General features: G+C 46.9%; 1 protein-coding gene across 2 annotated transcripts in view; it reads left to right on the top strand.

Annotated features, from left to right (window-relative positions):
- Positions 1-9,889: 9,889 nt before the first annotated feature.
- Positions 9,890-26,398, top strand: part of LOC136640361 (zinc finger protein 585A-like) — a 474,925-nt gene continuing 458,416 nt past the window's right edge. The window contains exons 1-4 of one of the 2 annotated variants that reach the window (XR_010793782.1): positions 9,890-9,966; positions 10,635-10,761; positions 12,263-12,373; positions 22,741-25,606. Coding sequence is in view for 1 of the 2 variants with exons in the window: in XM_066615432.1 (XP_066471529.1) it covers positions 9,943-9,966; positions 10,635-10,761; positions 12,263-12,373; positions 22,741-24,796 (2,318 nt within the window). In the remaining variant the exon portion in view is untranslated. The remainder of the gene's footprint in view (positions 9,967-10,634; positions 10,762-12,262; positions 12,374-22,740; positions 25,607-26,398) is intronic. The other variant, XM_066615432.1, reaches the window with a different exon arrangement.

Genomic DNA, 26,398 nt, shown 5'->3' with positions numbered 1-26,398 from the left:
CCTCAAACTGTGGGTCCAGACCCACTAGGTGGGTTGTGTGCCAATTTCAGGTGGGTCCCCATTCATTTCAATATTTTATTTTTAATATACTAGACTTGATGCCACCATGGGATGTGACTGCATTTGGGGAAGTGCTGCAGACCTGTACTTTTAACAGGCTACTATGTATATTCTGTTAGCTCTTTGCTCTGGCACAGTCAGAACTGGTATGCAAGCAGTTGGTTCAGGGCAGGTTGTCAACTGCTATGATAGCATGACTGCCTGAACACCTGTGCAGCCAGGCCCTAATTAACCAGATTGGGTGCTGAATCCCATTTAAGCCTCTCCCTGCAGCTCCACCTGTGTGTGGTTGAAATGAGAAGCTACTGCAGGAGGCCTTGTCGGAACAAACACTGCAAATGACCGTGGACTGACTTTGACTTTGCTTAAGGAAAATGGACTCTAACTAGGTAATTCTGCACTGCTGTATATGTGTATGCTCTAACAACGCTGTATATGGCTCTGTACTCAAGTCTAATTGCACTTGAAAACTCTGCTGTGTGTGGTGGATAGGCGAAAAAATAAGGAAATTTTGGAAAATGATACATAATATGTTATAAGTTTGAAGTGTGTAATACCATTGTAACTGGAGACATTCCTTTTAAATGTGATATTAGAAACTAAGAATCAGATAAGAAAAATTTTATGTTAAATATTAGTTTAGTGGTAAGAAGAGTGTAGATGTAAAAATTTGAAGCCTTTTTATGATTGGATAGATAAGGTTAGAGAAAAAATATTGATTGTTTAGCTAAACTATTAATCAGTAGATTAATAAATATGATGATTTTTGTTTTGATGAATAATTTCATTTGGACTAAGGTATGTTATAATCAATGGCCAATACCCTGATGTGTAACCTATGTAGTCCCAGTCCTAAGTCTATCCAATGTTCCTTACCTGTATCTGTAATAAATAAATAAAGTATTGCAGAAAAAAAGAAAACTCTGCTGTGTCTGCATGTTTGACTGCACCCTGCTCTGAAGTAGGACATACCTAAGATAGGTTATGGGCCCAGGAACTGCTGTAATGGTCCTGTGAGCTGGTGTGCTGTAGCAGAGCTGCTGCTGCTGGTGTTTAAAGCGACATGTAGCTATAACAAGGTCATGGAGATGAGTACTGTCTCAGCCACTGGGTTTCTGATTACCCAACTGAATGGTGTTGGAAAGATTTCCAGATTCTTTTCACTGACGCAATGCCAAACAGTCAAAGACCTTTTAAAAGTGTTTGGAGGCTTTATTTCTACAATAGTTACACACAAGCCAATTGATTCCGTTTGGATACAAATGTTCACTCTTCATTTCCTATCCCGTTTCTCAAAGAACCACACCCAGAAAATCACATTAAATAACGTGAGATAAACAAGTTACCCATGTGACACTGTATGTCACTTCCACCTCCTTATTGGGCCTATTATGACAGGTTTGGTGCATGGTCCCAGCTCTAATTAGGAGGTCATTCTGCCCTGCAATTCAAAATGTTCTTAGCTCACAACTTTGGTTATGCAAGATCCTGGAATTCTCCCTTTGGGAAAGTTATGATCTACATGTTCTGCCAATTATGATCTCTTTAGGTCACTTTGACATAATGACCCTCCTATCCTGTTTTTTAAGGGAACAACAGTCATTCTCTTGGCTCCATTTTCAGTTATTTTTCTCAAACAAGAGAAGATAAGTTAACCCTCTAAAATCTCTATCAATGGTCAGAATTATGGAACTTGGTCCTGAAAGGTCTCCCTGCTGTTAAAGCATGAATCCCTTTAGAAGATTGTTATTGATCCACAGGACTTGGGAACCCTTGATGAAGAGGATGATGCTGAGCTCATTGAGGCATATCATAAGGACAATGAAAAAGCTCTGTGTCTAATTGGTCTGACCCTGGAGGACCAGCAACTAGTCCATATTGATGGATTGGTTTCAGCAAAGGAATGCTGGGATGCCCTGAGAGCAATCTACGGTATGTTCGAGACAGTGTTGCTGCTCAAATTCACCTCATGCAGAAATTGCTCAGGGCACGCCTCCAGGCAGAAGGAGATATATGCTGGATCATATCTCTAAGATATGAAAACCTAAGGTAAGTGTTAGCTTTGTTATGCAAAGCTCGGCTTTGATTGGGTGACTTGGCAAAAAGTCCTGGATATGCTAGAGGCGTTAATGAGAGAGAGAGAGAGGAGTGGAGGGGGATCCCCCCCTCTCAATTATCTATAGCAGTGTTTCTCAAACTGTGGGTCGGGACCCTCTAGGTGGGTCATGAGCCAATTCTAGTTGGGTCCCCATTCATTTCAGTATTTTATTTTTAATATACTAGACTTGATGCCACCATGGGATGTTACTGCATTTGGGGAAATGTTCCAGCTCTGTCCTTTAACAGGCTACTATGTACATTCGTTTAACTATGATAGTCAATGGGACTGACTCCTGGGTAAGTGTTGTTTGGATTGCAGCCTAGGATTGTTAAAAATGTTCCTGCTTGATGATGTCACTTCCAGTCATGACATCACTTCCAGTGGGTCCCAAGAGATTCTTACTCTAAAAAGTGGGTCCCAGTGCTAAATGTTTGAGAAACACCGATCTATAGACTTGTGAAGATACGCCAAGCTTTTTGTGGGATATATGTGGGTCACAACTTTAACTTTATATCTTTAAAGTTCGGTGTGGATTGCAATCCAAATTGTTTTCGGACACAGTCTCTCTTCGAAGCTGGAAGTACTTTTTCCCTTTGCATCGGAATGATGCGGCAGTGGATTGTGATTGCAATACTGGGGCGGTGTATACTGGAATACTGGAATACTGGGGTGGTGAGTTTGTTTTTGTTTCGCTTCACTCCCTGTGGGAAGTGGGTCTGAGAAAGTTGATTGGTCAAGAAGGCCCTAAAGGAAAAGATTAGAATCAAATAATGCAAGAAAATATGGAGAAATTACTTGCAATGGGACAGCCACAAGCAAATCAATCTTCACAGGTTCAAGTCAGTTTGGAAACTCTCACTCAACAAATCAATGAGTTTAGTGTGCAGTTGAAAGATACGAGGAGACAAACCAGAAAACAAACAAAAGATCAGGAAATGGGAAGAAATGATAATGAAAGATGGAGCTAAAATAGTGGATATAGAGAAAAATCAACAGGACGAAGAGGCAACCGAGATGCAGATGGAGAGAGCAGCACGGATGTTAGGAATACAAAACTTGCCAGAACAGAAAGGAGAAGATACATTTCAATTAATTGGTGAATTAATAGCAGATTGAATTGATTGCCCAAAGCAGGAGATTTCCCAAGATTTAGATACCATAGGAAGAGTCAGTACATCATATATAAGAAAACATGATCTGCCCAGGGAAATCCATGTGAGATTCATCAGAATTGGCTACAGAGATCAATTACTGAAGCTATCACAGGAGAAAGAGTGGACGGTTGATGGAAATAGAATTAAAATATTGAAGCAGGTTCCGTGTAGAGTCAGAGAGAAGCAAAAGAAGACTGAGGACTTCGTAAAATTCTTAAGAGGAAAGGGAATCTCAAAGAGATGGCTTTTACGGAAGATATCCTCTTTCAATTCCACTCACAGAGATATAATATAAATTCAATAATGAAAGTGGTGAGAAGAGAAGAATTAGTACAACAAACAGAGGATTTAGAACAGGAATCGGAGGGAAAAAAATCGGATGATCCAGAGAAAACAGAAGAATTGGAGAAGGAAGAGATTAAAGGGGCGAGTGGCAGATGTTCACTGATAACAAGAAGAAAAAGACAAAAGGAAAGATAATGAGTAAAAAGAAGCATGATGGTTAAAGTAAGCCAGAGTATTTACTTAGTAAACATAATGTCTTAAACCCACTTAAAAAAAACCCACTTAAAGTCTTCTTTAAATGTAAAAATTAAATATGGATATAACTGTTTTCTAGATGATGAGTGATACGTATGAAATTGGTAAAAATGAATCAGAATGTATCAAAAAATTGCTGGAAATATAAGTGTGTGGAAGGATTGTTTTATCGTATGTGGTGGTCATGTAAACAAAAAGATGCAATTATATTGGAGAACGGTAAAGAGATTAATAAAAGAGATTGTTGACTTTGCTATCCCTTTGAAAGAAGAATTATTTTCTGTTTAATATTTTATATGTTATAAAGAAAATGATGTGTATTTAGTTATGATGGTATTAACAGTTGCTAGAATTTTATATGATTTGATATTGGAAAGATTTTAGAACTTCAATGAAAGATGAACTAATAGAAAAAATAATGAATGTCGAGGAAATGGACAACTTTCAGAATTATTGTATTAACTACAAAAATAGATACAGATTGAGCAATGGAAGACATTTTACGCATGGTTGTAAATGGACATTTAGAAAATCTAACATAGGGCATTTGGAAGAATTTATGATGCATGATATGGATAAATGATAATAGGTGAAAGTAGAAGAGAAATTAGAGTGGGAGATATAGTATGATTAATTATCAGAAGTGGCATATGGTATTCTGCCCTCCCAAATCTATGTGTATGTTTGTATTGTTTTGTATTGTTATAATGTATTGTTGATGGTTGTGTTAAAAAAATATAGAGTAGAAATTAGGAATGTATCGTTTATACTTGTACAGCTTAAAATAATACTCAAGCATTCAGTTGTGATGTTCCCTGAACCTTCTTCCTTCCTCTCTCAGATCAAAAGAGCTACTAGTCATATAACAAAACCGATTGGACAAAAGGAGGTAGCTCTTCACACAGCGTGTAGTTAGCCTGTGGAATGCTTTGCCACAAGGTGTAGATAGGGTCACTGGCTTTGATGGCTGCGCTCAGGTCTGTGCTCAGGTGTATGGAGGTTGCATGTAGTCATCATGGCTTGTGACCTCCACACAAGTGCCCAAAGCCTTTTAAAGCCATCTAGCCCAGGTTCCATCACAACCTCCTGTGGCAAGAAACTTGTAACGGCTGGTACTGCTCAGGCTGTGGAAAGACCTTCAGCCAGAGCTGCAACAACATCTGAGAATCCACCTAGTAGAGCAGCCATTTGCAACCACTGTGCCGTGGCACACTGGTGTGCTGCAGATGGTCTGCAGGTGTGCCTTGAGAGTTTGGGGGAGGGACATTTCTTAGTAGGGCCACTGGGGGGTGCAAGCCCCTACTGTCAATGGGTGTGTCTTGTCAATTGTCAAACTACTGATGGTGTGCCTTGACAATTTTAGCACCTTGTCAGTGTGCCTTGAGATGAATGAAAATTACTATGTCAGACTGTGCACACATTCTACAACACAAGGACAGAGCAAGGATACAGAACAGAGAGAAAGAAGCAGAGGGGTTGAAAATCTGTGGAAAACTCTCCGGGTTCTGTGGCTCTTTTTTCATGGCTACTATTTGTAGTAGCATGTTGTCCGGCAGAGCTGGCAAAAAGCGACAATTTTTTACTACAGACAGTTGCCCTAGAAACAGAGCCTCAAAACCTGAAGGAGTTTCCCAGAAGGGACATCACAAGAGGGGAAGACCATAGAGAATATCACAGAGGTCTGTGCAGAGAAAAATTAGAATTAGAAGATGGTCTTAAAACTCTAGGTTGGAGGAGGGTAAGTGGCAATTGAAACCATTTCTGTTGGCAAGCTTCAGTCTCGGAAGACTATGGTATCACGCTCTGAAAGGTGGTTCTGGAACAGCGTCTAGTGTGGCTGAAAAGGCCGATTCGGGAGTGACAATCCCTTCCACACTGGGAGCAAGTGCAGTCTGTCCCTGGTCTGTCTCCCTGGCTATGGGCCTTCCTTCTTTGCCTCTTAGCCTCAGACTGCTGGCCAAGTGTCTCTTCAAACTTCTACTTTCCCTCCAAGGAACTGAGTGCCACCGTCCTCCCCTTTTTTCTGAACCACCACCCTGTGTGGTAGGGCCAAGCGGAGAGATGTCAACTAGCCAAAGATCAGCCAGCAAATGTAATGGTCAAGGGGGAATCTGAAGCTTTTAAATTTGATAATCCAACCACTAGATCACACCATCTTTATTTCTGAGGGCATGGTGACATTAGGTGAGGGCTTGTGACAAATGGCTTGTTCCATTTTTCGCCCATCGCAAATAGCAAACACTTTTCAAGACACAGGCATAGCACTACAGAACAACACAATCAACCATCATCGTTATTTTTAATTATGCGTCCTTTGAATGACTCAACTCTCTCTGTACTCCGGCTGTTAAAAGTCCAGCTCAAACAAGAGTAGTGCCCAGTATTATCCGTTGAATGAGGCACACGAATCACAGTCCCCCTCTGCACTGGGGCTCCTGAATCTATTCAGCAGCCCTTCGGAGATCACAGGGGACAGTGCCATGCAGGGTGCTCAAGGCATTTCACTTCCAGGTCAAGGGCAGGAACTGATGTGCAAGCTCCAAACAGGTACCAAAGACTGCATATTCCTCTAGCTAGGTGCATGGCTGCATGTTCATCATGATGCCTTCATGCCTAGTACAAGCAGAACTATTATCAATTTAATTTTCACATTTTTATGTCACTCTTTCTCCAAGAAGCTCAGGTGCAATACATGCTTCTTCCCCTCCTTCTCACAACAACCCTGTGAGGTAGATGAAGCTCTGTGTCTACTACCCGGCAGTGAGATCGCGACACGAGCCTCCAGACAGCAGCAGAGGGCTCAGCAGGGCAAAACCGTGCAGTGCAAAAGCCCTCCCACCTGCCCTCACCCTCTCACCACTGTTTACAGCAGTCATTTTCAACCACCGTGCTGTGGCACACTGGTGTGCCACAAGCAGTCCACAGGTGTGTCACAGGAATTCGGGGAAAGGTCATTCATTAGTGGGGCCAATGGGGGATGTGTGTCTCCACTGGCAGCATGGTGTGCCTTGCCAATTGTCAAAAGACTGATGGTGTGCCTTGACAGTTTTAGTGCCTTGTCAGTGTGCCATGAGATGAAAAAGACTGAAAATTGTTGTGGTAGAGAAACCAAATGTGTGCCCAGAATGTGGGCAAAGTTTCTGTCATCTCCCTGGTCTGATGAATCTCCATGCCAAGCTGAAGCCAGAACAAGCTCACTCTGGGAGCTCTGCAGACCTGCAAGTTGCCATGAAGCTCACTGGGCCAGTCTCCATCTCTCTGCTCAGCCTACATCACAGGGTTGTTGTGAGAAAAGCATGGGGTTGGGGAGAGAACTAAGGTCCTGAGGGAATGCACCATGTAACCAGCCCCTCTCCATCAGGCTCTGGAGGTGAAAAAAACTTAAGAACTGCTGATCTAGAGGACTGATCTTCAGTCTGTGAGTTTAAGCAAGCAGAAGTTGCTATCTTATCATTGTGGAATATCTTTTAAAAAATGTGTCTAAACCTCATGACTGTGAAGGGAAACCTGAAATTGTGCAAGTAATGGCTGGTGAACTCTTAGGATCCATGAAGGGGTGGGAATCGGCTGGACCAACCTTTACATCTTGGAAGTGATATCAGAGTGTGTCAGCGTAGCACCAAATACTGCCAAACAGTACAGATTCCGTGAGCGAAATGCAAGGTCCATTTGGCTGAAACATCTGGGAGGAAGGAGGGGCAGTAGCAGCTGCTCTTAAGAAGCAGCTGGTCTCTGCCAGTGCCCATATCTGCCTATAGTTCTTGTCTCCATGCATTTGTCAGACGTTGTAGCTCCACGTGAGTCACTGGCTATCAGTGCTTCATGTGGCAGAGAGTTCCATAGTTTAAGCACATGCATTTGCTACTTCATCTGCTCTAATTCTACCTACAGATCCACTTTATTTCCCTTCTGGAACCACACCCCCCGGACATCCTAGTGTGATGCTGAAAACAGACTTGACTAGAACTAGATGAGGAGAAGAAGCACCCTGTGGAATCAGACCAAGAGTCCATCTCCTGCAGGAGCTGGCTCCTAACCGTGGCCAGCCAGATGCTTCCAGCGGAAGGGAAGGCAACAGTCTTTATTTGCTGTGTGCTTCTTCACGTACACCTTGACAGCTCTGAAATGTTTTTGTCACTGCAGGCCCAGCTGCAAGGAAAGCTTCCCCTGGAGGCCTTCTGCCTGTCACACAGCTATTGACAAGGCCAGTAGATCAGTCAGAAAAGAGAGAGGGGGCCAGCTTCACCTGGAGCCTTGCTCCTTTGATCCAAGGTCCAAGGTTGGACCTTGGTTGCTCTCTCCAGCTCCAAGGCTGGAAAAAGAAAACGGGGGGGGGGGGGGGTGATTTCACAGGAAAGAGTCTTTCTCATTCTCCCCACTCTAGAAACTTTCTGTTCCCTTAACCCTTTTCCGGTTCAGTTAGGAAAGCAAGCAGATCTGACTCTGAGAGGGGCAGAGGGGGGAAGAAGAGAGGGGAGCAGATGCTCTGATTCCTAGAGAAGGGCCAGAGTGTGAGATGGGAGGATGTTTAAAAAATGAAGTCAGTTTTTCCTCCTGTCCCACCTCCCTCACCTTTGTCCTTGGGAAGGGAAATGGCATGTCCCTCTCTCCCTCCTTTCCTGGCATTGGAGCAATGGGGCAGATTCTGAGATCTCAAGGAGAAGGTGAAGAGTCATTGGGGAGAAAATATATGAAGTGAGGGAGAGGGGAACATGCAAACAGCAGCGAGGCTGTTTCCGGATCTGTCCAAACACTAATGGAGTCGGCAGCATTCCAACAGTGGCCACCAGGAAGCCCCAAAGCAGCATCTTTATCCTCAGTGGTATACTGCTGCTGTCCATGGAGGCTCTACATTACTGGGCCAAGAGTTCATTTACTTCTCTTCTTCTCTATTAGAATGTAAGAACTCAGGCTGGATCAGACTCAAGGTTTGTCAAGTCCAGTCAGATGTCTGTGGGTGGCCCCCAAACAGGGCAGGGAGGCAGGTCCTCCGAGAGGGATTTTTATCAGGGGGTAGAGAGCTTCTTTTCGGCCCCTTCGCAAAGGGGGAGGGGAGAGGATGAAACAGATTGCAGGAGGGTGGTGACAAGGGCGGGCAAGCCTTTCCCCAAAGGCTGCAGAGAAGACCCCCTGAGCATCTCTGGCCAGATTACCAGGAGAGGCAGATGCTTGCAGGACAGAGCTGAACCTGCCTCTCTCCCTTCATCCCAGTCCAATCCCCAGAACTCGTCCTCCTTTGCACTGGTTCCAGGGGTGGCAGCGCATCAGGGGCACCCAGAAGCCTCCTTCCCTCCCAAAGCCTGCAGCAAAGGTAGTGAGAGCATCTTTGGCAAAGGCAACAAAGAACTACACCTCCCAGCATGCTCCGGATCCAGGGGGAGGGCAGTGCTCAAACATTCCTGGGACTCATGTTCCGCCTCTCTTGCTTGGTTGGAGGAAGTCTTGGCGGAGGCTGGCAAAGGAGAAGGACCTGGTTGCTTTGCTGCCCCCAAGCACAGGCAGGATCTTCCCTTTGCACTCTGCACTGGAGGAGAGTCTGTGGCTGCAGAGGTGGGTGGTCTGTGCGACACCCAGGAATAGGGCAGTGGGGAGGGGAGGCTCTTCCCTTGGGTGCATTCAGAGTCCCTGGTCTGTTGCACTGGGGAGGGGGGAGTGGCTCACCTGTGGACCTCCCTGTGCTGGAGGAGGGAGGACGATCCCCTGTCCTGAGCACAGATTCTCTCTGGGGAAACTTCCTAGAAATGGCTGCGCCAATTATCACAACCACAAAGATGGTTGCAGTTGGAGTGGGGGGTGTTTAATAGTGGGCAAGAAAGCCATTGATGGGCCACCTCTGGTTCCTATCACACATTTTCCAACACAACACCTGATGCTAGAATTTCTTCAGAGGTTGGGGAAGAAAGGAGCCAAAATCCAGACCTCCCCCTTGAGACTTTCACTCCAGAATGTCTCCATCTGCTGCTTTGGGACAGGACGTGATGCTGAGAAGACCCAGCCCTGACCTGCCTTGTTCTTTCTGCTCCCACAGACTGCAGACTGGCAACCCGGATTCAGTGTGGATCAGCTCTTCCTCTCTTGGACTTCCAAATGGGTACCGCAGATCCAGCTCAGGTATGAAGTTTTAGGAGTACGTTGGTAGTTTTGTGGTGGGGAACTAAGAGCAGGACAGTTGCGACAAGTGTAAAAGTCTGTTGCCACTTACAAAAGGCCACTGTGAACATTTAAAATGTTGAGTAACCCCATAGGTCTGGCTGGGATGTTACTTGTGGTAAGAGGAAAAACTCCCCTCTAGCCGCCTCCTAACCTGTGCTGGCTGCTGCGCAGGCCTTGCTTGGACATCTTGCTTGTGCTGGTGCAGGTTAGAACTGGGCTGCCCATCACTGAAAAATAAGGCCTCCCTCCTTGAAAGCCTGGACAGGATATTGATGAGAACTGTCCTCTCCCAGCAAATCATCCGAAATCTTCCTTCCTGACAGCAGCCATGTAAGCGGAAGAGCACACAAAATGCCAATTAGAAGGCCAAATGCCCAATTTCAGCTTTCCCCAAACGTTTTTACATGTACATCTTCAGAGTCTAAACGCCTGACAAGACTATCTGGATCCATGATTAGGAAAATATTATTCTTGAAACCTGAAAATAATTGCAGGCTTCTTCTGGTGAGGAAGGGAAGTGTGGATGTTTTGTCTGGATTGGGAGCCACTCATTTCCTGCCTGTGCCGGAGATGCGGAGGAAGGTCTGGGTTCCTGGACACTGTCTGAGGGTGTTTTGTTCTTGCAGGGTCTGGTGATTTTCGAGGATGTGGCCGTGCGTTTCACCGAGAAAGAGGCAGCTCTGCTGGACCCAGACCAAAGAGCCTTGTACAGGGAAGTCATGCTGGAGAATTACCGGAATGTGGCCTCTGTGGGTAAGGGGGCTCCTCCATCATGTGGCCAATGGCTTTTTCTCGCCCTTTTCCTTTTCAGGAAGATATTTTTGCTGCCTCTCAAACAGGAATTGGCATCCTACGAACCATGAGCTGTATCTGGTCTGCCAAACAATGTCGCCCAGCCCTATGAGGCCTCAAACCCAGTGGAAGGCCCCAGCCCCAAAGACCATGCTGTGCCTCCCTCTCCCCTTTTCTTCCTCGAAATATGGAAGCTACAAGGCAGGGGGGAGTCGATATCATGATCATGGGGTGAAAGCTTTATGCTAAGCAGAGGGTGAAGCCATTCAGCACATAACTGGGGCACTGATGGCACTGCCGCTGCCAAGCTCATGCGGGGGGGGGGGAGAGCACCCCCACCTGAGAACTCCAGCATTCATCTCTCTGTGGTTTAGGCCCTGTGATTCTGAGGTTTGCTCAGAATATGGATAGCATACAGCTGGCTTGCCATGCTATGTAGTGAGTGCGCCACTCAAGAGTCATGAGGCTCTGCACCACCGAGATGAAACTTAACTGGGACTCCCCAGCATCAGCTCTCATGCAACAAGGCAAGACTCCAAAATGCTCTGAGAAGGAGCAGAGGGAGGTGAGCCCAGCAGCCTGGAGCACCAGCATCAAACAGGTTGAGCCTGCTTGGATTGCAAAGTGCCCACAAAGTGTGGAACACGAGACGGAATCAGGGTCAAGTGCCCACTGCTTGGGGGGTGCAGCACTCACAGAGCCAAGCCAGATGGATCTGCCTCCTGTATGAACTTGAGCTGAACTGAACTGCATCCATCAACTGAATTGGAGCAGGATTCAGTGCACATCTATTCAGAAGGAAGTCCCACTGTGTCCAGTAGGGTTTCTCTGCAGAAGCAAAAGGAGTGCAGCCTGCAGGCCTAAACGGGACTGTGTACATGACTGTGGAAGAGAGGAAAAGGGCAAATCATTTTCTAGAGAGGAGGTTTAAGGGCTGGTCATTGTTAATGCTCTGATCTGTTCTTTCCCCGTATTTTAAGGGGGACGTGGAGAAGCTGGCGCAGGGATCACACCCTCCGTTTGGATTCCTTGGAAATGGCTGAGTTTTGTCTGCCACACAGTTGTGTGTCTTTCTTGTCTTTCCTACTTGTGGCATAATGTATAGCTAAACTGCCAGGTGTTCTCCTTCACTTACCATCCATAATTTAAAATGTGTGCCTAATTCAAATTAGAAGCTGTGCTTTGTAATAATAAAAATTTCAGTATTTATTACTTAAGTAAAACAAACATTCATAGTTAGTTCTGTTTTATTATTCTTCCCTCCATTTATTAGATATAGGGATGACCGCAGCTCACTCTCCACTCCCAGACGCGGCCTTTGGCTGTGGTCCAGAAGAAGCTTGCTGAGCCCTGCTGTCAAAGAATGATTTCACTCCTTTGGTTTCTTCTCTGCCTTCACAGGGAGAGCTCTGATGGTTCATGACTCTTCAGCTGAACTTATTGTTCTCTTCTCCTTCCCAAGGGCGATTTCCAGCCGCCAAGCCTGACCTCATTGCGCAGCTGGAACGAGGGGAAGATCCGTGGGTGTCCGAAGCTCCGGGACTGGATGAAGAGGCCTCTGGCTTTTGTGGGGGTAAGCGATCAAAACCCAAAACAATAATGCAGCTATCCCTTTAGCGAAACATTTCCACTTAACTTTTATGCCATCGTTTAACATAAGAACATGAGATGAGCCACCCCTGGGGGCTGGGGGCTGGGGGCTAAGAATAGGCCCTCAGTTTGGCTGTACTTGTCGTAAGAGGCGACTAAACAGCCACCGGGTAGATGGGACTCGTCAGCCTAGGAAGGCAGCTCATCTAAGAGAAGGAAACTCTGACCTCAAACCTCCACTGCCTTGTGGCTACATCCAGTTCTGGAAAAGGCTTCAGGAGTCAACCTCGAGGCAAAATCAGGAGCCGGAGTCCCTTAGGCAGTTCATGGCTGAACACAGTCACGTTCTGGCAACTCCTGCGACGCCGCTGGAACCAACCGTATTGGCTTCTGCCTTTCCATTGGACCATTCCAGCGACGTGGAGAGGGGGGATTTGCTGCATGGGTAACAGCCTATCATCCATACCTTCTTTACCCAGGCTTCGCGCACTGGAGAGGACACTCCAACTTCGCCATACGGCGTCGGCACAACACGGGAAGCAGCAGTTTACCGGTTATAAGTCTTTGCTCGATTGGCGTAGAGCATGACGCCAGGGGCTGCTTCCGACGGTGGGAGAGATCATTGCATCTCATTGGGCAGCTACCGCCCGCCTTAAGCTGGGCAGTCCCCAGCCAGTAAGGTGTTGCCTCGCCACGGTCCGTTAACCTCATGGGGTGCGTGGGGTTTAGGGTGAAAACCGACAAGCGGATCGACAACTCTGCACCATGCAACAGAAAACAGAAAACTACTGCCCTAAAGCTGGGCACCTGGAACGTTAGGACAATGACACCTGGCTTCTCTGATGACCTGCAAGAAATAGACGACGCACGCAAAACAGCTGTCATCGACATGGAGCTGAGCAGACTGCAGATGGACATCGTCGCCCTTCAAGAGACTAGGCTGCCAGATTCCGGATCTGTCAAGGAAAGAAATTTCTCATTTTTCTGGCAGGGAAAACCACCAAACGAAACCAGGGAACATGGCGTTGGCTTTGCGGTCAGAAATACCCTGCTGAAATCCATCATCCCACCTACTGTGGGAAGTGAAAGAATTTTGTCCCTGCAGCTCCAGTCATCAGCAGGACCTATCACTCTCATCAGTGCTTATGCACCGACTCTGTCGTCTCCAGCAGAAGCCAAAGACAAATTCTATGATGACCTGGCCACCACTGTCAAGAAAATCCCTGTAAAAGAGCCATTGTTCATCCTCGGCGATTTCAATGCTAGAGTTGGTGCTGATAACAGTTCATGGCCCACTTGCTTAGGTCAGTTTGGCACTGGGAGGATGAACGAAAATGGCCAACGCCTGCTAGAGTTTTGCTGTCATCACGGTCTCTGTGTCAGCAACACATTCTTCAACACAAAGCCCCAACATAGAGTCTCTTGGAGACATCCAAGATCAAAGCACTGGCACCAGCTCGACCTGATCCTCACCAGACGCTCCAGCCTTCCCAGCATCAAGATCACACGCAGTTATCATGGTGCTGCCTGCGACACTGACCACTCCCTGGTGTGCAGCAGAGTGAAACTGCAAACAAAGCGACTGTATCACACGAAAAAGGAAGGAAGACCTCGCATTGATACCAGCAAGACCCGGGATCAGAGAAAAGTGGAGGAATTTGCACAAGCGCTTGAGGAATCTCTTCCAGGCCCGGCCGACGCAAACGCATCCAACAGATGGGAACATTTCAAGAATACCGTTTACAACACCGCCTTGTCCATATTCGGCAAGAAGACCAACAAGGCGGCAGACTGGTTTGAAGCCCACTCTGAGGAGTTGACACCAGTCATTGAGGAAAAGAGGAGAGCTCAAGCAGCATACAAGGCCTGTCCCAGTGAGCGCAACCTGCAGGTCCTCCGAACTGCTCGCGGCAGGGTCCAGCAGACTGCCAGGAGATGTGCTAACGACTACTGGCTCCAGCTCTGTTCCGAGATACAGATAGCAGCTGACACGGGCAACATCAAGGGGATGTATGATGGTATCAAGCAGGCCCTAGGTCCAACACAGAAGAAAATTGCCCCTCTGAAGTCTGCCACAGGCGAGGTCATCCAGGATCGGGCGCAGCAGATGGAACGCTGGGTGCAGCACTACTCTGAGCTATATTCCAGAGAAAATGTAGTCACCAAAGAAGCACTGAACAACATTGAGTGCCTGCCTGTGCTGGAAGAGCTTGACAGTGAACCAACCCTAGAAGAACTTCACGTGGCCCTGGACTCCCTTGCCTTTGGCAAGGCACCTGGAAAAGACAGCATCCCTGCTGAAGTCCTAAAATGCTGCAAAGAGATCATAGTCACTGAGCTGCATGAAATCCTCTGTCTCTGCTGGAGAGAAGGTGGAGTACCTCAAGACATGAGGGATGCAAACATCATCACGCTGTACAAGAACAAAGGTGACAGGGGTGACTGCAACAACTACCGCGGCATCTCTCTCCTTAGCGTCGTAGGAAAGCTGTTTGCCCGAGTTGTACTAAAGAGGCTCCAGGTACTTGCAGAGAGGGTCTATCCAGAATCGCAGTGTGGATTCCGAGCCAACAGGTCCACCACTGATATGGTATTCTCCCTTAGACAACTGCAGGAGAAATGCAGGGAACAACGACAGCCACTCTTTATAGCCTTCATAGATCTCACAAAGGCTTTCGACCTGGTCAGCAGAGACGGCCTCTTCAAGATTCTCCCCAAGATTGGATGTCCACCCAGGCTCCTCAGCATCATCAGATCTTTCCACAAGGACATGAAGGGCACTGTTGTCTTCGATGGCTCCACATCAGACCCTTTTGACATCCGAAGCGGAGTGAAGCAGGGCTGTGTTCTTGCACCAACCTTGTTTGGGATTTTCTTCGCTGTCCTGCTGAAGCAGGCCTTTGGAACTGCAACAGAAGGCATCTATCTCCGGACCAGATCAGACGGAAAGCTCTTCAACCTCTCCAGACTGAGAGCAAAATCCAAAGTCCAGCTGAAATGTCTGCGTGACTTCCTCTTTGCCGACGATGCAGCTGTCACTACCCACTCTGCCAAAGATCTCCAGCAGCTCATGGATCGTTTTAGCAAGGCCTGCCAAGATTTTGGACTGACAATCAGCCTGAAGAAAACACAGGTCATGGTTCAGGATGTGGACTCACCTCCCTGCATTACAATCTCTGAGCATGAACTGGAGGTTGTCCATGACTTTGTGTACCTTGGCTCAACGATCTCCGACACACATTCTCTCGATACCGAGCTAAACAAGCGCATCGGTAAAGCAGCTACCACGTTTTCCAGACTCACAAAGAGAGTCTGGTCCAACAAGAAGCTGACGGAACATACCAAGATCCAGGTCTACAGAGCTTGCGTCCTGAGTACACTTCTGTACTGCAGCGAGTCATGGACTCTTCGCTCACAACAGGAGAGGAAACTGAGCGCTTTCCACATGCGCTGCCTCCGACGCATCCTCGGCATCACCTGGCAGGACAAAGTTCCAAACAACACAGTCCTGGAACGTGCTGGAATCCCTAGCATGTATTCACTGCTGAAACAGAGACGCCTGCGTTGGCTTGGTCATGTCGTGAGAATGGATGATGGCCGGATCCCAAAGGATCTCCTTTATGGAGAACTCGTGCAAGGAAAGCGCCCTACAGGTAGACCACAGCTGCGATACAAGGACATCTGCAAGAGGGATCTGAAGGCCTTAGGGATGGACCTCAACAAGTGGGAAACCCTGGCCTCTGAGCGGCCCGCTTGGAGGCAGGCTGTGCAGCATGGCCTTTCCCAGTTTGAAGAGACACTTTGCCAACAGTCTGAGGCTAAGAGGCAAAGAAGGAAGGCCCATAGCCAGGGAGACAGACCAGGGACAGACTGCACTTGCTCCCGGTGTGGAAGGGATTGTCACTCCCGGATTGGCCTTTTCAGCCACACTAGACGCTGTGTCAGAACCACCTTTCAGAGCGCGATACCATAGTCTTTCGAGACTGAAGGTTGCCAATACTATGAGATGAGCCCCACTGGATCAGGCCATAGGCCCATCTAGTCCAGCTTCCTGTACCTCACAGTGACACAGGACAGCAAGAGACTTGCATCCTGGTGCCCTCCCCTGCATCTGGCATTCTGAGGTAGCCTACTTCTCAAATCAGGAGGTTGCACATACCCATCATGGCTTGTAGCCTGTGATGGAACTTTCCCTCCAGAAATTTTTCCAATCCCCCTTTAATGGCATCTAGGCCAGATGCCATCACCACATCATGTAGCAAGGAGTTCCACAGACTAACTACCCACTGGTTAAAAAAATGTTTTTCTTTTGTCTGCCCTCATCTCCTGACACTCAATATTAGTGGATGTCTCCTGGTTCTGGTGTTGTGTGTGAGAGAAAAGAGACTGGGCCCCTTCATAATTTTGTATGTCTCAAAATTTGTAGATCTCAAAATTGTTGTGTCCAGCAGGGCTCTTCTTTTATATTTTTGAAGTGTTTTTGCAACTGCAGTTTCCTCTTAAGAGATGCTGATTAATATTTGTATTGTGTTTTGATCTCTATGAGCTGCTTTGGAGATTCTTATTCAAAGATGGCCTATAAATATTTGTAATGTATAAATCATAAGGCTGCGGTGGGTTCTGGAAGAACTGCCGGATCCTGGCCCCATCTCCTGCTGCCCGCCCACCCGCCTTCCCCATGCCCTCCCGACTCCTGCGCTGGCCTGGAATGGCCAGCACAAACTTATCTTCCTCCATCACTTCGGAGGCTGGATGCAGCCTCTGTGGTCCGGTGTGCATTCCTGCAGTGGCCTAGCTGACTTCCACAGAGGTGCAAATAGGGTTTACAACACGTTTGTGACCCTCCCGGGCCAGTGCAAGGGACTTGAGTTGGCCCAGGTGCAATTAGGATTGCACTGTAAGTGTGCTTTCTCCTTTTACTCTCTTACTCTGTTTAGTTTGGGCTCCTACTCTCAGGTGAACTCTGGTCAACTCAGAGTGGACCTGTTTAGACTTGAGCTTTAGCGCCCTGTCCAAATTATGCCTTCTTGCTTTGATTGATTGATTGATTGATGGCCCTCACTTAGCTCCTGTGTCCCAATTTACTGGACCTTTAAATTATGTTCTAACTTAGATTAAGTTCTTAATTGGGTTAAGAGTAAGGTAAATTTAAATGAAGTAGAAAAGCTTCCTTTCCTCTTTTTCCTCCTCTGTTTTGTTTACTTTCAAAGTGCCTCTGCCTTGAGCTCTTACTCTCCAGTAGACTCTGCTACTTCTCAGAATAGGCCTATGTAGACTTGGGATGTAACTCCCTTCAGAATCAGCTCTCTGTCTAAAGTCTGCCTTACTGCTTTTAATTAATTAAGCACTTATGTATTACCTTTTTTGTGCTCACCCAGCTCCTGTGTCCCAAATTACTGGACCTAGAAGTCCTCCCTCAGGTGAGATGAAGTGCTAACTTTAGGTAAAGCTAAATTTGAAAATTGATTTAAGGTTAGAAAACAGAGAGTACACCTACCTTCTCTTACTCCTCCTCTCCTTGTACAGATGCTTAACTTGCCCTGTCTTACTTTGGCATTTCATTCCAGGAGGCAACCATTCCTGTCTTGCCTTTCTGGGAAATGGTCCGTTTATCTTAAATTCATAGCATTTGCAAAATACATCCAATACACTAGACCAGTCCAGTGGTTCTTAAACCTTTTCCCACTGCGACCCACATTGAAAGTGACACTCTATTGGGACCCAGCTTTCTGAGCCTTAAGAAACAGTTTCATTTTACCAACCATTCAGGCCTCTGGTTTTCTCCTTTTTAATACCGTGAGGGGAAGGTCCACATTCTGGACTCACAGAATTCAGGGGCACAAGATGTGATGGTGGTTCAAAGCAGATAGCTTTAAAAGCAGTGGGAAAGATCCTTGGGAACAGGTTGTATCCATTACTACTAGTCACAACAGCTGTGGGGAAACTCTAGGTTCAGGATTTCCTTTGAATTCGTTGCTCAGAAGCAACAACAGGAGAGGACTGTGTTTTTGCACACTGCATTTTGACATACAGCTGGGGCCTCGATATCCACGGATATCTGCCCCAGACTCCTGCACCGGCCTGGAAATGCCAGCACAAACTTATCTTCCTCCACCACTGCGGAGGCTGGATGCATCCTCTGTGGTCCGGTGCACATTCCCACACTGGCCTAGCTGACTTCCACAGGGGTGCAAATGTGCTTCACAACATGTTTGCCACTTGCATCCGCCCAGGATGCCATTAGGATTGCACCATAAGTTTTCTTTCTCCTTCTTTTACTCTTGTCCTCTGTTTCATTTGGGCTGCTACTCTCAGGTAAACTCTGGTCAACTCAGAGTGGACCTGTTTAGGCTGGAGCTTAACCGCCCTGTCCAAATTATGCCTTCCTGCTTTGATTGATTGATTGATTGATTGATTGATTGATTGATTGATTGATTGATTGATTGATTGATGGTCCTCACTTAGCTCCTGTGTCCCAATTTACTGGACCTTTAAATTATGTTCTAACTTAGATTAAGTTCTAAATTGGGTTAAGAGTAAGATAAATTTAAATGAAGTAGAAAAGCTTCCTTTCCTCTTTTTCCTCCTCTGTTTTGTTTACTTTCAAAGTGCCTCTGCCTGGAGCTCTGACTCTCCAGTAGACTCTGCTGCTCCTCAGAGTAGGCCTATGTAGACTTGGGATGTAACTCCCTTCAGAATCATCTCCCTGTCTAAAGTCTGCCTTACTGCTTTTAATTAAGGAAGCACTTACGTATTACTTTTATTGTGCTCAGGCAGCTCCTGTGTCCCAGATTATTTGACCTGAGAAGTCCTCCCTCAGGTGAGATGAAGTCCTAACTTTAGGTAAAGCTTAGAAAACAGAGAGTACCCATCTCTTACTCCTCCTCCTCTTGCTCTTCATCTCCTAAATGTAGAGAGTAGTTGGCAACCTTCAGTCTCGAAAGACTATGGTATCGCGCTCTGAAAGGTGGTTCTGGAACAGCGTCTAGTGTGGCTGAAAAGGCCGATTCGGGAGTGACAATCCCTTCCACACTGGGAGCAAGTGCAGTCTGTCCCTGGTCTGTCTCCCTGGCTATGGGCCTTCCTTCTTTGCCTCTTAGCCTCAGACTGTTGGCCAAGTGTCTCTTCAAACTGGGAAAGGCCACGTTGCACAGCCTGCCTCCAAGCGGGCCGCTCAGAGGCCAGGGTTTCCCACTTGTTGAGGTCCACTCCTAAGGCCTTCAGATCCCTCTTGCAGATATCCTTGTATCACAGCTGTGGTCTACCTGTAGGTCGCTTTCATTGCACGAGTTCTCCATAGAGGAGATCCTTTTTGCCTTTTCCTTCTCTTCCTCCCTCTCCTTGTAAATAAATAAATAGGTATTTATATACCGCCTTTCTGGTCATCGGATTACTCCTCTGACTTTATTCAAGGTGGTTTACATAGGCAGGCATTTCTAAATCCCTCAATTGGATTTGTATTGGCAACCTTCAGTCTCGAAAGACTATGGTATCGCGCTCTGAAAGGTGGTTCTGGAACAGCGTCTAGTGTGGCTGAAAAGGCCAATCCGGGAGTGACAATCCCTTCCACACCGGGAGCAAGTGCAGTCTGTCCCTGGTCTGTCTCCCTGGCTATGGGCCTTCCTTCTTTGCCTCTTAGCCTCAGACTGTTGGCAAAGTGTCTCTTCAAACTGGGAAAGGCCATGCTGCACAGCCTGCCTCCAAGCGGGCCGCTCAGAGGCCAGGGTTTCCCACTTGTTGAGGTCCATCCCTAAGGCCTTCAGATCCCTCTTGCAGATGTCCTTGTATCACAGCTGTGGTCTACCTGTAGGGCGCTTTCCTTGCACGAGTTCTCCATAGAGGAGATCCTTTGGGATCCGGCCATCATCCATTCTCACGACATGACCGAGCCAACGCAGGCGTCTCTGTTTCAGCAGTGAATACATGCTAGGGATTCCAGCACGTTCCAGGACTGTGTTGTTTGGAACTTTGTCCTGCCAGGTGATGCCAAGGATGCGTCGGAGGCAGCGCATGTGGAAAGCACTCAGTTTCCTCTCCTGTTGTGAGCGAAGTGTCCATGACTCGCTGCAGTACAGAAGTGTACTCAGGACGCAAGCTCTGTAGACCTGGATCTTGGTATGTTCCGTCAGCTTCTTGTTGGACCAGACTCTCTTTGTGAGTCTGGAAAACGTGGTAGCTGCTTTACCGATGCGCTTGTTTAGCTCGGTATCGAGAGAATGAGTGTCGGAGATCGTTGAGCCAAGGTACACAAAGTCATGGACAACCTCCAGTTCATGCGCAGAGATTGTAATGCAGGGAGGTGAGTCCACATCCTGAACCATGACCTGTGTTTTCTTCAGGCTGATTGTCAGTCCAAAATCTTGGCAGGCCTTGCTAAAACGATCCATGAGCTGCTGGAGATCTTTGGCAGAGTGGGTAGTGACAGCTGCATCGTCGGCAAAGAGGAAGTCACGCAGACATTTCAGCTGGACTTTGGATTTTGCTCTCAGTCTGGAGAGGTTGAAGAGCTTTCCGTCTGATCTGGTCCGGAGATAGATGCCTTCTGTTGCAGTTCCAAAGGCCTGCTTCAGCAGGACAGCGAAGAAAATCCCAAACAAGGTTGGAGCAAGAACACAGCCCTGCTTCACTCTGCTTCGGATGTCAAAAGGGTCTGATGTGGAGCCATCGAAGACAACAGTGCCCTTCATGTCCTTGTGGAAAGATCTGATGATGCTGAGGAGCCTGGGTGGACATCTGATCTTGGGGAGAATCTTGAAGAGGCCGTCTCTGCTGACCAGGTCGAAAGCCTTAGTGAGATCTATGAAGGCTATAAAGAGTGGCTGTCGTTGTTCCCTGCATTTCTCCTGCAGTTGTCTAAGGGAGAATACCATATCAGTGGTGGACCTGTTGGCTCGGAATCCACACTGCGATTCTGGATAGACACTCTCTGCAAGTACCTGGAGCCTCTTTAGTGCAACTCGGGCAAACAGCTTTCCTACAATGCTAAGGAGAGAGATGCCACGGTAGTTGTTGCAGTCACCCCTGTCACCTTTGTTCTTGTACAGCGTGATGATACGATCATAAAGGTTCTCTCTTTCAAGAACCAACCACATTTCCAAATGGATCTTCCTGGTTTGGTCTCACTTCTGGCCTCCGTTTCTCCCACGCAGGCTGGCAAGCGGCTCCATCTCTCACATGGAGGGCAGCCAAGACGCTTCTTGTTCACACCAAGAGCAGGTGGAATCACTCAGCAGGGCTTGTCAACTACTTCAAGGTCTTGCCCTTCTCAGTCGTTCAGGAAGCTGCTGGTGTCTTCAAACTGGCAACCTTCAGATGCTATCTTCGGGCTAACGGAGGCTCTACCCTCTAACCAGACCTCCTGCTTCTTGTACAGATGCTTAACTTGCTCTGTCTTACTTGGCACTTTGTTCCAGGAAGCACTTCCTTCCAGGAGTCCACCATTCCTGTCTTGCCTTTCTGGGAAATGGTCCGTTTATCTTAAATTCATGGCATTTGCAAAATACATCCAATACACTAGACCAGTCCAGTGGTTCTTAAACCTTTTCCCACTGGGACCCACATTGAAAGTGACACTCTGTTGGGACCCAGCTTTCTTAGCCTTAAGAAACAGTTTCACTTTACCAGCCATTCAGGCCTCTGGTTTTCTCCTTTTTAATACGATGAGGGGAAGGTCCACATTATGGTGCTTTTGTTGAGCTCCATGTTTATCGGATCAGGACCGTAGCCATGGCCTTGCATTCCCCTTTGCCTTACCTTCAATAAGAGCTGAGGTACATGCACCTACCCACAAGTAAAGGTGCATCACTCAGTTTCACTTTCCATAGGGCTCTAAACTTTCTCCATGTCAGCTTGGGGGGGGGGGGAAGAACTTATTTCTCAAGAGTGTCTTGGGGACTGTGTTCATAGAACATTTTGGTAGTATTGCTTCCCCCTCAGCCTGCTCTTCAATGTTAACCAAGGTAGGTTTGCATACTCATGAGTAAACATGTACATGCTGCTCCGTTTCCGTAGGGCTCAGTACATTTTCCTTGTCAGCTATCAGCTTGTCAGTTATTAAAAATGACAAGCTGACAAACTCATCAAAAATCATATTGTGGCCCATAGTTTGGGAACCAGTGCACTAGAACAATAAAAACTTACCAGTGAATCAGTAAACAAAAATACTGATCTAACCAAGGACTGGGCAGAGGTTGGCAAGATTCTGCTTTGCTTGCCACCAAAACCCTGAATTCCACAAGCAGAACCAATTACAAATAGTGGCTGGATATATACACAGAATGCCTCTGAGGACAAGGACGTAGACATGCCATTTCTCTATTCTCAGGCTGAAAATATTTTCTTTTATTCCAGGAAGCAGCAGACAAGATAATGAGGATCAGGGGCAGCCCCACTGGGTGTCATCAAAAACTGTCATGCATGATGTACAAGACGTGACCTTCAGAGAACAAGGCAGAACAGAGAAGAAGGAGCAAAGACAGACAGGGAAATGGAGAAACCAATGGGAAGCTTTTCAGGGTGGAATTGTCATCCTGGTAGAACCAGAAAAAGAAAGTGGAGAGAGTGAGGAACAAGGCTCTCAAGGTGCAAAAGCATTCAGGAGTACATCAAAATTGAGAAGTCATCAAAGATACTACACTGGGGTGAAGAACTACAAATGCTTGGAGTGTGGAAAGAGCTTCACTCAGAGCTCATACCTGACTATGCATCAAAGAACCCACACAGGAGAGAAACCCTATACATGCCTGGAGTGTGGAAAGAGCTTCAGTCAGAGCTCACACCTGACTGTGCATCAAAGAAACCACGCAGGGGAGAAACCCTATAAATGCTTGGTGTGTGGAAAGAGTTTCAGTCAGAGCTCAACCCTAATTGTGCATCAAAGAACCCACACAGGGGAGAAACCCTATAAATGCTTGGAGTGTAAAATGAGCTTCATAGACCGTAAAACACTAACTAGACATCAAAGTACCCACACAGGGGAGAAACCCTATAAATGCTCCGAGTGTGAAAAGAGCTTCACTGACCGTGGAACACTAACTGGACATCAAAGAATCCACACAGGGGAGAAACCGTATAAATGCCTGGAGTGTGGAAAGAGCTTCAGTCATAGCTCACACGTGACTTTGCATCAAAGAATCCACACAGGGGAGAAACCATATCAGTGCTTGGAGTGTGGAAAGAGATTCAATAGGAGCTCACACCTGACTGTGCATCAAAGAATCCACACAGGGGTGAAACCCTATAAATGCTTGGAGTGTGGAAAGAGCTTCAGTCAGAGCTCAGCACTGTCTGTGCATCAAAGAACCCACACAGGTGAGAAACCCTATAAATGCTTGGAGTGTGGAAAGTGCTTCAGTCAGAGGACAACACTGACTGTGCATGAAAAAACCCACACAGGGGAGAAACCTTGTAAATGTTTGGAGTGTGGAAAGATCTTCAGTACATGCTCACACCTGGCAGTGCATGAAAGACCTCACACAGGGGAAAAACCCTATAAATGCTCTGAGTGTGAAAAGAGCTTCACAGACCGTAGAAGACTAACTAGACATCAAAGTATCCACACAGGGGAGAATCCCTATAAATGCTTGGAGTGTGGAAAGTGCTTCACTGAGAGGTCATCCCTGATTGTGCATGAAAGAACCCACACAGGGGAGAAACCCTATAAATGCTTGGGATGTGGAAAGAGCTTCAGGCAGAGATCACACCTGGCTGAACATCAAAGAACCCACACAGGGGAGAAAGCCTATAAATGCTCCGAGTGTGAAATGAGCTTCAGACACCGTAGATCACTAACTAGACATCAAAGTACCCACACAGGGGAGAAACCCTATAAATGCTCTGAGTGTGAAATGGGCTTCGCTGACCGTGGAACACTCACTGGACATCAAAGAACCCACACAGGGGAGAAACCCTATAAATGCTTGGAGTGTGGAAAGAGCTTCAGTAAAAGCTCAAACCTGACTGTGCATCAAAGAATCCACACAGGAGAGAAACCATATAAATGCTTAGAGTGTGGAAAGAGCTTCAGTCAGAGCTCAGACCTGACTGTGCATCAAAGAACCCACACAGGGGAGAAACCCTATAAATGCTTGGTGTGTGGAAAGAGCTTCATTCGTAGCTCAACCTGGACTGTGCATCAAAGAACCCACACAGGGGAGAAACCCTATAAATGCTTGGAGTGTGGAAAGAGCTTCATTCGTAGCTCAACCTGGACTGTGCATCAAAGAACCCACACAGGGGAGAAACCCTATAAATGCTTGGAGTGTGGAAAGAGCTTTACTAAGAATGGAAAACTGACTGTGCATCAAAGAACCCACACAGGGGAGAAACCCTATAAATGCTTGGAGTGTGGAAAGAGCTTCAGTCGTAGCTCAACTCGGACTATGCATCAAAGAACCCACTCAGGGGAGAAACCCGAGAAATGCACCATAGAATTTAGGAGTTAGGTGAGAGCTTTCACCATAGAGCACTAGATCCCAAACTTTACCACCTAAAAAATTTTCACTTTGCCAGCTATTGAAGCCTCTGTGTCTCTAATGGTGATTGGGCATCAGTGCTGCCCCCAGAAGCAGTTTTGAACCCTTGATGCACATACCCTAATCTGCTCTGTCAGCTTCACGAACCACCAGAAATTGGGTCATGACCACAAGCTCACAGTTTGAGAACCACTGCAGTAACCTATAAGACAGAGCAAGTTAGCAAAGTAGGAACGGAACCACATTAGTGCTTTGAGAGAGGAGAGCTCGTCCATTCTCTCAAGTAGTTCTGGGTACCGAAATCATGAAACTTGGTTGTCACTGTATGCAGCAGAAGATGTACACATGGGGCCACAGTATCCGCAGGGCATAGTTTCTGGGTTCTGTGGATACCGAAATCCTCAGGTAATCAAATCCACGTTTGGCCCATTTAAGCCCTCCAAAGGGGACTGCAGCTGTGTGGAACTGCAGAGAACTCGGGTGGTGCCACATGTCGCTCCAGGCAGGCCCTTGGGACCTGCGTTGAGCCAGATTCACGGATGCATACTCCGCAGATATTGAGCCAGATCCATGGATGCTGCTGCATGTCAATATTGAGTAGAAATGAGGGAGGAGGGGCAAGCAGAGGAGAAATCCAGTCGTCCAATGGCAGTAATTGGGGAGGCTGCAGCGATGCTGCAATTAAGCTGTGGCCCCCGTGTGAAGATACCATATGGAAAGAAAACTGAAACTGGAAACCTAAGGTAAGTGTTAGCTTTGTTATGCAAAGCTTGGCTTTGATTGGGTGACTTGGCAAAAAGCCCTGGATATGCTAGAGGCGTTAATGAGAGATAGAGAGAGAGGAGTGGAGCGGGATCCCCCCTCTCAATTATCTATAGCAGTGTTTCTCAAACTGTGGGTTGGGACCCTCTGGGTGGTTCATGAGCCAATTTTACTTGGGTCCCGATTCATTTCAGTATTTTATTTTTAATATACTAGACTTGATGCCACAATGGGATGTGTCTGCATTTGGGAAAATGTTCCAGCTCTGTCCTTTAACAGGCTACTATGTATATTCATTTAACAATGATAGTCAAGGGGACTGACTCCTGGGTAAGAGTTGGTAGGATTGCAGCCTAAGTTGTTAAAAATGTTCCTGCTTGATGATGTCACTTCCAGTCATGACATCACTTCCGGTGGGTCCTGAGAGATTCTTACTCTAAAAAGTGGGTCCCAATGCTAAATGTGTGAGAACCACTGATCTATAGACTTGTGAAAATACTCCGAGCTTTTGTGCGATATATGCAGGTCACAATTTAACTTTATATGTTTGAAGTCTGGTGTGGATTGCAATCCAAATTGTTTTCGGATACAGTCTCTCTTCGAAGCTGGAAGTGTTTTTTCCCTTTGCATCGGAATGACGTGGCAGTGGATTGTGATTGCAATACTGGGGCGGTGTATACTGGAATACTGGGGTGGTGAACTTGTTTTTGTTTCGCTTCTCTCCCTGTGGGAAGTGGGTCTGGGAAAGTTGATTGGTCAAGAAGGCCCCAAAG

This window comes from Tiliqua scincoides, chromosome 2 (assembly GCF_035046505.1).
Source record: "Tiliqua scincoides isolate rTilSci1 chromosome 2, rTilSci1.hap2, whole genome shotgun sequence".
Classification (NCBI taxonomy): Eukaryota; Metazoa; Chordata; class Lepidosauria; order Squamata; family Scincidae; genus Tiliqua; species Tiliqua scincoides.
Note: the sequence above shows the minus strand (reverse complement) of the source record. Positions and strands in the feature narration are given on the sequence as shown.